At 54.0% G+C, this 13,939-nt stretch overlaps 2 protein-coding genes across 2 annotated transcripts in view; one reads left to right on the top strand and one right to left on the bottom strand.

Annotated features, from left to right (window-relative positions):
• Positions 1-2,009, top strand: part of ADAMTS14 (ADAM metallopeptidase with thrombospondin type 1 motif 14) — a 59,847-nt gene extending 57,838 nt beyond the window's left edge. The window contains exon 22 of the mRNA XM_054382737.1: positions 1,684-2,009. Within this exon, the coding sequence (XP_054238712.1) occupies positions 1,684-2,009 (326 nt within the window). The remainder of the gene's footprint in view (positions 1-1,683) is intronic.
• Positions 2,010-6,496: 4,487 nt separating this feature from the next.
• Positions 6,497-13,386, bottom strand: LOC128968325 (steroidogenic acute regulatory protein, mitochondrial-like). Its single transcript, XM_054382736.1, has 7 exons — positions 13,371-13,386; positions 12,425-12,547; positions 11,941-12,086; positions 10,142-10,300; positions 7,953-8,137; positions 6,725-6,818; positions 6,497-6,598 (listed from the first exon to the last, which is right to left on the bottom strand). The coding sequence occupies exons 1-7, from the start codon at positions 13,384-13,386 to the stop codon at positions 6,497-6,499; spliced, it is 825 nt and encodes a 274-aa protein (XP_054238711.1).
• Between the last annotated feature and the right edge of the window lie 553 nt (positions 13,387-13,939).

Raw genomic sequence — 13,939 nt, 5'->3', positions numbered from 1 at the left:
TCTGGCTTTTGATCCTTGCTTAGAGCACTGAGGCCAGATGCACCATGATTGGATTTAAGATGCTGGGGTTTTTTTTTTCAGTCCCATGCACAGAAACCTTGAGCTCTTTGGCTTCATTTTCAAGCTCCCTCACCACCTCTTCCTGCACTTGCATTGCCAAATGGGGCACAGAGCAATGGAATGAGTCACAGAATAGTTTGGGGTAGGAGGGGTCTCTAAAGATCATCAAGTCCAACCCCTCTGCAGTCAGCAGGGACATCTGCAACTACAGCAGGTTGCTCACAGCCCCAAACAACCTGACCTGGAATGGTTCCAAGGATGAGGCATCTGCCACCTTTCTGGGCAACCTGGGCCAGGATCCTACCATCTTCACTGTCAAAAATATTTTCTTTCTCTCTAGTCTAAGTCTACCCTCCTTAAGTTCAAACCATCACTCCTTGTCCTGTCATAACAGGCCCTGCTCTGCAGTCTGTCCCCAGCTTTCTTGGAGGACCCCTTTAATTCCTGGAGGGCAGTAAGGGAAGGTTGCCTTTGGGACCATCAGAAAGGTGCAAGGGTAGGAGCCTAATGCCATACTAGATTCAGAGAATCATTTAGGTTGGAGAAGACCTTCAAGATCATCGAGTCCCTGCTCTACCAAGTCCATCACCAAGTGTGATGGTTTGAAACTGTCTTTAATTTTTCCTTGCAAAGTTCAGAACAGAGAAAGTGAAAGAATGTAAATAAGTCACTATTTGGTGTAAGAAAGCAAAATAACGATTGTTCTAAACACTTCCATTGGATAGATAGAAATGTTTAAGAACTATTACCCAAAACAAAGTAGGCACTCGGCACATTCTGCGTTCGGCAGTGGGGGCAGTTGCTGGGCTGTCTGGCTGCTGTTTCTTCTTCTCTTCTGGCTGAAGATAACACGTACTGACCTTGGCAGCTAAGTTAACAACTTTCTGCTTAACTAACTCTGCTTCTCTGTCCAGGGGGGTCTGGGGGGAAGCTCCTGGGAGAGAGAGAGGCCCCTTTGGGAGGGTCCCCTTGGGGGGAAGCAAAGGGAGATCGGTTGTGCTTTTCTGTTGATTGTATATATTTGTAAGTGTTGTGAATTTTGTATATTTGTACATATTCATCGCATTTCATTGTAGATTTTAGACTCTGCTTGTAAATACAGCTTTTCATTTGCTTCCAGACTGAGCTAGCCTGGTTATTGTCGGTGGGGGGGCGGAATTTCAGCTCACACCGACACACCAAGCCATAGCCCCAGGCAGCACCATATCTAAATAGCTTTTAACCACCTCCAGGGATGGTGACCCCACCACCTTCCTGGGCAGCCTGTACCAGGGCTGGGCAACCCTTTCAGGGAAACCTTTTTTCCTAATGTCCAATCTGAATCCTCCCCTGGTGCAACTTGAGGCCATTTCTTCTCGTTCTGTTGCTTGTTATGTTGGAGAAGAGACCAACGCCCACCTCACTCCAGCTTCCTTTCAGGGAGGTGTAGAGAGCCAGAAGGTCTCCCCTCAGCCTCCTTTCTTCAAACTAACTCCATGTCCTTCAGCCACTCCTCACCAGCCCTGTTCTCCACCCCAGCTTCGTTGCTCTTCTCTGAAACCTGTTCCATCACTTCAGTGTCTTTCTTGTATTGAAAGGTCTTTACCTTCCATGCTTGCTGATGCTGCTCTGCCCTTCTTCCAGGGGAGCCTTGCCTGGGGGACAAGTCCATCTTCTGCCAGATGGAGGTCCTGGCTCGCTACTGCTCCATCCCTGGCTACAACAAGCTCTGCTGCGAGTCCTGCGGCAAGAAAACCTCCTCTGCCACCGGCTCGCCGCCCAGCACTGACCCAGCCACCTATGGGCCCAGCCCCACTCTGCCACTCTCCTCTGGCCTCACCATTCCTGCCCAGGCACCCCCTGGGGACCCCACCCCAACACCTGGGGCTGGAGAGGTTCCTGACTCCGGTGCTTTCCCTGGGGTGCTGCCAGCCCCAAGCCAGCCAGCCAGGGGCCAAGCCACCAGGTAACCTGCTGGGGACCACCTCGCCAGGGGGCAGGGGAAGCCTTTCACCTCCTTCCCTCTTCTCCTCCTCCTCCTTCTCTCTCACTCTTCCCTCTCCTCCCCACTTCCGGTGGTGTTTTTCACAGGTGGCACTGCCAGGTTTGGCTCCTCCAGAAACTGACCTTTTTTTCTCACCTTCCCCCCCTACCCTCCCAGCTGTGGGACGGTTGTTGTTGGGTTATTTTTATTTCTGGCAGCATCACAGAAAGAAAAAACAGTGAAAAGCAGCAAAAAACCCAAGCAACAGCAGCTTGGCTGAAGGTAGATAGGCTGCTTCCTCCCAAGGTGCTACAAGGATTTGGGAGGGGAGGGCTTTCATGTTGCTTTTTTTAACTTACCCCTGCCCCTAAGCAGCAACACCAAATGTGCTGGAGAGGAGGTTCTTGGCTCAGTGGTCCAGCCCTGGAACTTGGTGGTAGCAGTGGGAGGTTGTTGGGAACCTGAGTAAGGGCAAGCAGCTGGAGGAAGGTGGTGAGGGGGATGTGATGACCTCAAAGGTCTCTGCCAACCTCGACAGTTCTATGATTCTATGAAGTTTCTTTTTAAAGGTGTGGGGGGAAATGTGGAGCAATGTCCAAACTGCTGCCCTGGGCTTGTCCCTGTTGGGGTGGAGAGTTTGGGAAGCATGTCTGGGGGTAAGATGGAGCAACAAAACGTGGCCCAGCTTCTGTCCGGTGTTGTGGGATGGGCAGAAGATGGTCCAGGCAACTCTACCATGAGCAATAAGAACAAGGTCAAAGACCAAAAACACATCTGAAAGCCACCTGTCACCTGGTGGTGACTTCTGAGCCACCAGCCTTGAGCTGATGCTCATCCTCAACCTCTCCAGCCTCACCAGCCTGATCCCTGCACCCTCATACCCAGTGCCTGTGGGCCATCAACACCTCTTGGAGGCAGATAGGGATGACTGGGAAGCTGGGAGTGGGTTTTAGGGGCAGTTGCAGAGGAAGGAGAGAGGGAGGGAGGTGATTAACAGCATTGAGTAATTCTTGTGCCAAGTACTAAACCTATGCACAGCACTTTAGGAGCCTAGGGCTGCGTGCAGCTTGCTTGGTGTCCAGGCAAAGGGTCTACCTGGAGGAGTCAGAGCCCTCAAAACCTCTCCAAAAGTGGGGTCAGGCAGCCTGCCATGTCCCCACGGGGTGTCCCTGTGGGGGCTGGCATCATTTTGGTGCCTGGAGGAGGGGCTGGGTGCAGCCTTCCAGCTGAGCATATTCAGCACCTCCAGATGTGGTCTAGGGGAAGGTGGAGGTGCTGGGGATGGAGAGGTGGGGTCTGAGGAAGGCAAGGCTTGGCAGGTGGACCAATTTGGCATTGCAACACATGGGCACATGGGCATGGTGTGGGTGCAGCTGCTGGCCCTGCTTCCTTGGCCATCTGATGAGCAGAGTGGGGACATCTCTAGGGACAGTGTTTGGGAAGCTCTAGGTGGCTGGGGCTCACTGGTGAGACCACCCAGGGTCCTTGGCACATACTGAGAGATTTTAGGGCACGGTGCTGGTCCAGCCTGGTGCCTTCAGTGCCATCAGTGCCAGGGCAGAACGCTGCTTTGATGCAGCTGCAAGAAACTTGAGGTTGTGGCATCTTGAAGAGCTGATGTCAGTGTGTTGATTGTCCTCAGCCTTTGCTGGTCTGGAGTGGGCTGCAGCAGGGGAGACATTGAGCTTTAATTGAATGATGGATCTTTCTCTGGAGAGATTCCAAACCCACCTGGATGTGCCCCTGGGCAGCCTCCTGTGGGTTCCAGGTGGCTTGGACCAGATGGTCTCCACAGGTCTCCCTTCCAGCCCTTACCACTCTCTGAGCAGGCAAAAGGAGGAAAGCCTACAAACCTCTGCAGTGCAAGGCATGCAGGTATTGCTGCCCATGGCATCACTGGCATGCTGTGGGTGCACCAAGGGTGGGCTTCATCCCCCCCCAGGTTGCTGACAACCCCTCCCTGCCCCTGGCCAGCCCAGCCCCCAGTGCTGCCCTCCACCAGAGTGCCAGCATTTATTTATTGTGCCAAAGAAAACACTTCGGTTACTCTGGCAAGGAGCAAGTGGTGCTGAGGGCTGTGGGTTAGAGGCAGCAGCCTAGCAGCAGTGGTGGGATGGCGAGCTCTAGCTGAGTGGTTGGACTTGGTGATCTCAGAGGTCTCTTCCAACCTCAACAGATTCTGTGATCTCTCCTTGCCAGGCTGTGCCACAGCCCTCTCCCGCTGCTGGGCCAGCCCTGGGCTGGCTCGGGGCAGGATTTGAGCTTTCCTCCAGTGTTCAGCTCCTTGCCCTGTTGTAGCCTTGGAGGCATTGAATTAAAACCAAAACCTTCTCCTCACCTCAAAAAGGAGCTTTGGTGTCTCCAGGGTGCAGTCTTAGGTGCGTGTGTGGCTCACCCCTTCCTCCCAGTCCCTCAGCTGCAGCTCTCCCTTGGGTGCTGCCCTGGGCATTAGTGCTTTGTTGCAGTAGGAATATTTGCAGTGGTTCCTTGCTATACCTCGCAGGAGAGCTGTGGCTCCCCTTGCACCACCCCCCTAGCCAGGGTCCCCTGGGGGTGGTCTGGGGCAAGGGAGCTGCTTTGCAGATGCTAACCCTCACTCCCAGCCCAGAGAAGGGGGTGAGATTTCCAGCAGGGTGCCACCAACCCCTCTCCCTCTGCCACGGGTGGGTGACACTGCAGGGCTGGCACTCAGCATTCTGGAGAGAGGGGGGGAGGTGGTGGTCATGCCATGGCTCAGCTCCCAGCAGGAATTTGCTCCAGTCTCCAGGAGGGAAAAAGGTGCATCTTAGTGTGTGTCCTCCTCCTCCTTCCTGGGCCAGCTGGATGCACCAAGTCATTCCTGTGCTGTAACCTTGTGTCCAGTGTTACAATGATGTATAAAGTTTTGTACATACCAGATTCAGAGCTTTTTAACTTTTAATATTTATTAATTTGGGTTGGGTTCTCTTTTGGAGTTTTGTTGTTGTTGTTTTTTTTTGTTTGTTTGTTTGTTTGTTTTTTGTTTGTTTGGTTTTTTTTATTTTTTTTTAATTTCTTTTTGAACTCTAACATAATATAAAAAAAATAAAAATCAATCCACATCCAAATCTCTTTCTGATTAATTAGGATTGATTTGGGGGGGGGGGAGGTCTGCTGAGGGGCAGGGAATGAGGACCTATTGTGGAGATGGAGTTCACACAGTCAGCCACCATCCTGCTGTTCTATTTCAACCCCATGGGATTTTTGGGATGACTTTTGTTCCCCCTTTAAATAAGCTCAAGGCCCAGCAAAACTCACAGGTGTCTAAGTTACAAGCACCCTGCAATCCCTGGAACTATTCCAGGCTGGGTTGTTTGAGGCTCTCAGCAACCTGCTCTAGTTGCAGGTGTCCCTGCTTGACTGCAGGGGGGTTGGACTGGATGACCTTTAGAGGTCCTTTCCAACCCAAACCAGTCTGATTCCAACATCCACCTCCTGACACCCAGCTCCTCATTTCTAGCTGCTGTTGGCAATGGCTTTATGGCACCTAGGTGCTTGTTCCCAGGCTGTGGGATGATACTGGGATCACATCCCTGCTTCTGGGATGACAGGTGAGCTCCTGAGGATCCTCCTAGGACCAAACCTTACCAGGGTTTTTATCAGGTCTGCAGTGACAAGCTGCCTTTGGATCCTGGAACTCCAGTTGCTTGGTCCTGGAGGAGGATCCTTGGTCTTGGAGGGCGCAATGCTGCGTTCTGGGATTGTGGAGCTGAATCCCACCCAGCTGCTGCCTGTCTCCATTTGCTGCTGCCTCACTCGTGTTGCAGTACCCTAAATCAGCTGAACTGGTGATGAAAAGCACCTCTCTGGCCCCATGGGACCTGGCCCTGCCCTGCTGCTGTTGGCAGAGCAGGGGAGAAGCCTCTGTGATCCACCTCCCTAGGCACACATCTGCACCTAGGGCAGCAGAAAGAGAGAAGTGGTACTGGTTTGGGCCAAGAAATGCTGCTGAGCTTGCACTCACCAGTTGTCAGGTAGTAGATAAAGAGCAATGAAACCTAGGCAGGGCTGAAGCTGCAGCCTGGGCAGCCATGGCCCAAGGCCAGGGTGTGTTTTGTCACCCACCTCCATCCCTTTGTGCCCAGCAGGGAGGAGCGATGCTGAGCACCAGCTTTGCTTGCTGCTCATCAGTGAGGGCTGGGGCAAGGCTGATCCCTGATGCAGCTGGTGGTGCTGCCTTGGGTTGCTCTGGCTTGCAGCTGCTCTCCTCCATCCTCCAGGTAGGAGGCTGGTGCTGGGTGAAGGGTGTCATCACAGAATCATCAACCAGGTTGGGAAAGACCTCGGAGATCATCAAGTCCAACCTAACACCTCCTGACAGTGAGACCATGGCTCCACACTTGGGGTCAGGGGGTGAACTGTCTTGCCCTATTGCTGGTGGCTGCAGAGGCCATGAGCAGGTCTCCAGCTCAGGATACATCCCTGGTGCTTGGGCACAGTCTGTTGTCCTGCAGCTCAGGGGCACGTGGTGGCAGAGAGGTGCTGGTGGAGGTGCTTGATGAAGTCTACTTGGGCCCACAGCAGGAGGCGGTCAATGACGGATGTGGGGACCCAGCCCTTTGGGAGAAAAACCACCCAGGGTTTGCTTCCTCTGGGACACTCTTCCCAGGGAGCAGGATGCCTCTGCACCCTGGAACCTGTACCCCATGCTGTCCCACCCCACAGCACGTGGTGGCAACTTGCCTTCAGGTCCATGCTGAGGAGCCAGGTGAGATGGGTACGGCCAGGGTCCCCTGCCAGTGGCTGCAGGACGATGCAGCTCAGCCGAGACTCAGCTCTGTGGGTGGGCAAGGGAGAGGGCAGTGGGGGGAGAGAGGGGGATATGGAAAACAGGAATAAGGACATTCTAGAGGCCCTTGCTGGGCCTTCATTGCCATGCCTGGTGAAAACCCATGGTCCCAGTGGTGGTCAACCCCCCACAGGGACACAGAATCACAGAAATGTTCAGGTTAGACCCTCAGGCTCACCAAGTCCAACCCAGAACTCTACTCTGCAAGGGTCACCCCTAAACCATAGCCCCAAGCACCACATCCAAACCACCCTGAAACACATCCAGGCTTGGGGACTCCACCACCTCCCTGGGCAGCACATTCCAGTGCCTGACAACTCTTGCTGTGGAAAAAATTGTTCCTACTGTCCAGTCTAAACCTATCCAGTCACAGCTTGAGGCCATTCCCTCTTGTTCTCTCTCTAATTACCTGTGAGAAGAGACCAGTACCAACCTCTCTATGAGGTCCTTTCAGGTAGAGAGCAATGAAATCTCCCCTCAGCTTCCTCTTTTTCAAGCTAACCATCCCCAGCTCCTTCAGTTGCTCTTCATCAGATTTATTCCTCAGGCCCTTCCCCAGCTTCCTTGCCCTCCTCTGCACTGGTTACAGCACATCCACATCTCTCTTGTATTGAGGTGCCCAAAACTGGACACTACTCAAGGTGTAGCCTCACCAGAGCTGAGTACAAGGGGACAATCCCCTCCCTGCTCCTGCTGGACACAGCATTTCTGATCCAAGCCAGGATGCCTTTGGCTTTCTTGGCCACCTGGGCACTCTGCTGGCTCCTATTCAGCTGCTTGTCCATTAGCACCCCCAGGTCCCTTTCTGCCAGGCAGCTTTGCAGCCACACTGCCCCAAACCTGCAGTGCAGCTTGGGGTTGTTGTGCCCCAAGTGCAGGACCTGGCACTTGGCCTTGTTGAAGCCCATCCCATTAACATGGGAATTGGATCAATGGGTTGATCGATCCAATCCATCCAAGTCCCTCTGCAGAGCTTCCCTACCCTCATGAAGATCACCACTCCCCCCAGCACCACCCTCTCTACAACTCCTCCTTTTCAAACTGAGCAGCCCCAGGTCCTCCAGTGATTCTTCAGCAGACACCCTACGATGGTCACTTGGGGGGGTGAGGGTGGTGGTTTACCTGATGCACCCCTTTGGCAAGGGCAGAGGGTCTCGGTGGGTGGCAGTGCCCACCAGGTAGATGGCTGCGTCCCTCCTCCCGCGGTGCCGCACGCTGACGAAGTCCCTCTGCCCCACCAGGTTGCCTCGGCTGGGAGCAGCGACCTCATGTGTCACCAGCGTGTCCCTCCCGACGTGCTGCAGCACCTACCACAGCAAGGAGAGCCCTGGGGGTGAGGCTCTTTCGGGGTAGCCCTGCTGGGGACATCCCCACCACCCTCTTCTCCTGCCCAGGGGATTTAAGTCGCCTTGGGGATAGAATCACAGAATCAACCAGGTTGGAAAAGACCTCAGAGATCATCAAGTCCAACCTATCACCCAGCACCTCCTGACAACTAAACCATGGCTCCAAGTGCCACATCCAAACCTTTTTTGAACACCTCCAGGGATGGTGACTCCACCACCTCCCGGGGCAGCACATTCCAATGGCCAATTACTCTTTCTGGGAAGAACTTTCTCCTCACCTCAAGCCTAAACTTCCCCTGGCACAGCTTGAGACTGTGTCCTCTTGTTCTGCTGCTGGTTGCCTGGGAGAAGAGACCAACCCCCACGTGGCTACAACCTCCCTTCAGGTAGTTGTAGACTGCAATAAGGTCTCCCCTGAGCCTCCTCTTCTCCAGGCTGAACACCCCCAGCTCCCTCAGCCTCTCCTCACAGGGCTGTGCTCCAGACCCCTCTCCAGCCTCATTGCCCTTCTCTGGACACATTCAAGTCTCTCAATGTCCTTCTTAAATTGAGGAGCCCAGAACTGTACAAAGCACTCAAGGTGTGGTCTAACCAGTGCTGAGCACAGGGCAGAATGACTTCCCTGCTCCTGCTGGCCACACTATTCCTGATCCAGGCCAGGATGCCATTGGCCTTCTTGGCCACCTGGGCACACTGCTGGCTCATGTTCAGCTGCTGTCAACCAGTACCCCCAGGACCCTTTCAGCCTGGCTGCTCTCCAGCCACTCCCACCCCAGCCTGTAGCTCTGCATGGGGTTGTTGTGGCCAAAGTGCAGCACCTGGCACCTGGATTTGTTAAATGCCATCCTGTTGGACTCTGCCCATCTGTCCAGCCTGTCAAGGTCCCTCTGCAGAGCCCTCCTACTCTCTAACAGATCAACACCTGCCCCCATCTTGGTGTCATCTGCAAGCTTACTGATAATGGACTCAATCCCCTCATCCAGATCATCAATAGAGATATTGAACAGGACTGGGCCCAAGGTGGGGGCCTGGGGCTGCAGCAGCAGCAAGCCTGGGGCTTGGGGCTGGCAGCTGTGCCCTGCAGGCTATGAAGGTGGAAATCAAGTGAGAGGTTTGCAGCCTTTTTCACCTGGGGTGGGGCTCTCAGGGTGCTGCTGCTTTTTCTGAAGGGGTAGCAATAAATAAGCAGAAGCTGAGCCAGCCCAGGTGATCCAAGGGAAGCTTTCTGAGGTTGGCAGCTTGCTTAGGGATCCTCTCTGCATTGGGAGCTGAGAAATAAAGCAAATACTCAAAAGAAACTCAAGACAGAACAGCAGCTTCCTGGGGGTGCCCCTGCAGCAGGATACAGAAGCGTGTAATCATTTGGGTTGGAAAAGACCTTTGAGCTCACCAACTCCAACCCTTAACCCCTCACTGCCAACTCCACCACAAGTTCTTTACCATGAGGGTGGTGGAATATTGCAACAGGTTGCCCAGGGAGGTAGTTGAGGCTCCCTCCATGGGGATTTTCAGGGTCAGGCTCTCCAAGGCTCTGAGCAACCTGATCTAGTGGAGGATGTCCCTGCTGACTGCAAAGGGGGTTGGACTCGGTGACCTTTGGCGGTCCCTTCCAAGCCAGACCACCATTCAATGATTCTATATTGGGATTCTATATTGGGGTTTGCCTTTTCTTCTTTCTGAGCTGAATTCCCTGACCAGCTCCTCCCCTGACATTAGAAGCCTGAATCCCCCAGTGTGCAAAAACCTCTGTGAACAGGCACCACATGGAGAAGACAGCTCGGAACCAACACATATCTTGATGCCACCACTCTGGTGAAGCACATCTTCTGTCCCTGAGGTGCCATCCTGCTCTGTCAGGAGCACAGAAGTAGCTTAAATCCTTCAGTGATCTTAAACCCCTCTATAAATAGGAATTTTTGGGGGATGCTAGCACCTGCACCACGCTGGCATCCCTCCCCACCTTACCTTCACCTGGCTGAGGGTTGGGTTCCACCGAGGCATCTGCTCAATCCTCTCAAAGAGCTCCTGGTGTAGCTGTGCCACTGGCACAGCCAGGACCACCTCTGCCCTGAACAATTTGCCCAGCCCGGGGAGGGCAGCGCTGGTCACAGTGGTCCCAGCCTCCTGGGAGAGCAGAAGGTCTGTGTCACACCACGGTGCTGGTTGGAGTTTCTGGCTCAGTTAAAAGAGTTCCTGGACAAACACCACCATGAAGAGGGGTTGGACACCCCCCATCAGGTTGTGCTGCTGTTCAGGGAGACCTGGGTAGAGAGGTGGGCAGAGGGGAACCTCATCGAGTTCAGCAAGGGCAAGTGTAGAGTCCTGCACCTGGGGAGGAACAACTTCCTGCACCAGGACAGGGTAGGAGGGGTTGGCCTGCTGGAAAGCAGCTGCGCACAGAAGGACCTGGCAGTGCTGGTGGACAAGAAGTTTCCCATGAGCCAGCAATGTGTCCTCATGGCCAAGAAGGCCAATGGCATCCTGGGCTGCATTCAGAAGAGTGTGGCCAGCAGGTCAAGGGAGGTTCTCCTTCCCCTCTGCTTTGCCCTGGTGGGGCCACACTTAGAGTATTTCATCCAGTAGTAGGGGGGTTGGACTCTATGATCTCCAGAGGTCCCTTCCAACCCCTAACATTCTGATTCTACAGCAATGCTCCTGGTTTTCCCCAACATGATTATCTGAATTTCCCCTTCAAATTTTTTTCCTGCTGCCAGATTCCTCTGCAGATTTCCTTGCCAACACAGGAGGACTAAGAGAAGCAAATTTCCCCTCTCCAGACTCATCTTAGAATCATAGAACTGTCAGGGTTGGAAGGGACATCAAGGATCAGCCCAGTTCCAACCCCCCTGCCATGGGCAGGGACACCTCACACTACAGCAGGTTGCTCACAGCCACATCCAGCCTGGCTGCAAAAACCTCCAGGGATGAGGCTTCCACCACTTCCCTGGGCAACCTCTTCCAGTGTCTCACCACCCTCATGGGGAAGAACTTCTTCCTAACATCCAATCTGAATCTATCCATTTCTAGTTTTGCTCCATTCCCCCCAGTCCTATCACTACCTGACACCCTCCAAAGTCCCTCCCCAGCTTTCTTGTAGCCCCCTTCAGATCCTGGAAGGCCACAAGAGGTCTCTTCAGAGCCTTCTCTTCTCCAGACTGAACAACCCCAACTGTCTCAGTCTGTCCTCACAGGAGAGGAGCTCCAGCCCTCTGCTCATCCTTGTGGGCCTTCTCTGGATCTTCTCCTCCTGTGAGCTCTTTCAGCATGGAGCAGATAGACTCTCACAGAGTCACAGAATGGGGGATGTTGGAAGGGATCTCTGGAGATCATCTAATGCAGGTATGTCTGGTTGCACAGGAATACATTCAGGTGGGGGTTGGAATCTCTCCACAGAAGGAGACTCCACAACCTCTCTGGGCAGCCTGCTCCAGGGCTCCAGCACCTTCACACCAAAGATCTCCCTTATGTTCAGGTGGAAATCTCTGGGTTTCAGTTTGTGCCTTGTCTTCCCACTGGGCACCACTGAAAAGAGTCTGGGCCCTCCCCCTCCTGACTCCCCCCCCCCCACCCTCTTTAGCTATTGATCAGCATTGATCAGATCCCCTCTCAGGCTTCTCTTCTCCACGTTAAGCAGCCCCAGGTCCCTCAGCCTTTTCTCCTCACAGAGATGCTCCAGGCCACTCAGCATCTTTGTAGCAGCCACTGGACTGTCTCCAGCAGCTCCCTTGAACTGAGGAGCCCAGAACTGGACCCCAGTGCTTTACCATCATCACTTCTGCCTGCCAGCTGGTGTGGCGCTGCAGGATGCTCAGCGCTTGCTGCAGGGCCCTCTCGCCCTGGGTGCTGTAGGAAAGGTCCACACTGGAGGGCTGGCTGGGGTTGAGGTCTCCAGCAGGCTCAGGGGATGTGGCTGCAGGAGCAAGGCAGAGCAATGTGAACCCCTACCCCCTCCCAAGGCTTTGCTGAGGCAGACATGAGAATGGACTTGGAGAAGAGGGGTTGGAGAGCCAAACTCTTGGCTTTTAGTGTGCAGCTGGTCTCCTCTTGGGCTTGGGGACAGCTTGGTGAAGAGAACCTCCCTCTCAGGAGCATCCCAGGAATGCTTTTAAGCTACCAGCAAGACCAGCCCAGCAGTGAGAAGACAACTCTGTCTCCCCCCAACCATGGGTCAGATCATCTGGAGAGGGGAGCATTTCAACATGCATCCCTCTGTCATGTGAGTGCCCTGGTAGCCAAGGTTGACCTTACCTTTCTCCTTCCCCACCAGCCTCTGAATATAATGAGGGATGTTGGAAGGCAGGTGATGGGATCTTCTCTCCACCAGATCTTTCATGTCCTTCTGTATTGCTGCAATTGCTGCTGTCTTCAAGCCTAGGGGAGAGAGATGTGGGGGAAGGAGACCATAGAATGGCATCAGAGGCTGGTTTGGGTTGGAAGGGACCTTAAAAGCTCATCTAATTGGGTAGTGATAGGACTGGGGGGAATGGAGCAAAACTAGAAGTGGGGAGATTCAGACTGGATGTTAGAGGGTGGTGAGACCCTGGAAGAGATTGCCCAGGGAGGTGGTGGAAGCCTCATCCCAGGAGGTTTTTGCAGCCAGGCTGGATGTGGCTGTGAGCAACCTGCTGTAGTGTGAGGTGTCCCTGCCCATGGCGGGGGGCTTGGAACTGGCTGATCTTTGATGTCCCTTCCAACCCTGACCATTCTATGATTCTAAGATGAGATTGGAGAGGGGAAATTTGCTTCTCTTAGTCCTCCTGTGTTGGCAAGGAAATCTGCAGAGGAATCTGGCAGCAGGAAAAAAATTTGAAGGGGAAACTCAGGTAGTCATGTTGGGGAAATCCAGGAGCATTGCTGTAGAATCAGAATGTTAGGGGCTGGAAGGGACCTCTGGAGATCATAGAGTCCAACCCCCCTGCTCCTGGATGTAATACTCTAAGTGTGGCCCCACCAGGCCAGAGTAGAGGGGGAGGAGAACCTCCCTTGACCTGCTGGCCACACTCTTCTGAATGCAGCCCAGGATGCCATTGGTCTTCTTGGCCATGAGGACACATTGCTGGCTCATGGGCAACTTGTCCACCAGCACTGCCAGGTCCTCATGGCAGAGGGGTTGGAACTGGCTGAGCCTTGAGGTCCCTTCCAACCCTGACAATTCTCTGATTTCCAAGGGACCACCTCCCCAGGGGATGCCCACCAAGTGCAGACAGCATCTCCTTGAGGAGCTTCTTTTCTGCCCTGTGTTCCCCAAGCTGAGGGTGGAGCTGAGTGATCCTTAATGAGAGTGGAGCTCAGAGATCCTTACTGAGAGTGGAGCTGAGAGATCCTTACTGAGGGTGGAGCTGAGAGATCCTTACTGAGAGTGGAGTTGAGTGATCCTTACTGAGAGTGGAGCTGAGAGATCCTTACTGAGGGTGGAGCTGAGAGATTGTGGCAGTTTAGGCTGGGTGCCCCCTGCCACTGCCGCATGAGATACACCTCTGGTGTCCTGGGTGCCCACCCACAGGGGTGGACACAGGAAACGACGTATTTCTACCCATAAGTCCTGCACCCTATAAGGCCATCTGCAAAGTCATTCTCTTCCTCTTTCTTCCCTCTCTGCTCCCCTGGGAGATGTCCTCTCTTATCGGGTAATGCCGGGGGAGTATCCTCAAGGCCTCTTAGGACTGTCTAGGCCTAATGCCAGGAGGAGAATGGAGGGGGGGGTAGTCTCAGACCTGGCCAGCCTGAGACTTGCCTAGCAGTGGGAGGGGGAAGAAAGAGCCC

Source organism: Indicator indicator, chromosome 7, assembly GCF_027791375.1.
Source record: "Indicator indicator isolate 239-I01 chromosome 7, UM_Iind_1.1, whole genome shotgun sequence".
Classification (NCBI taxonomy): Eukaryota; Metazoa; Chordata; class Aves; order Piciformes; family Indicatoridae; genus Indicator; species Indicator indicator.
Note: the sequence above shows the minus strand (reverse complement) of the source record. Positions and strands in the feature narration are given on the sequence as shown.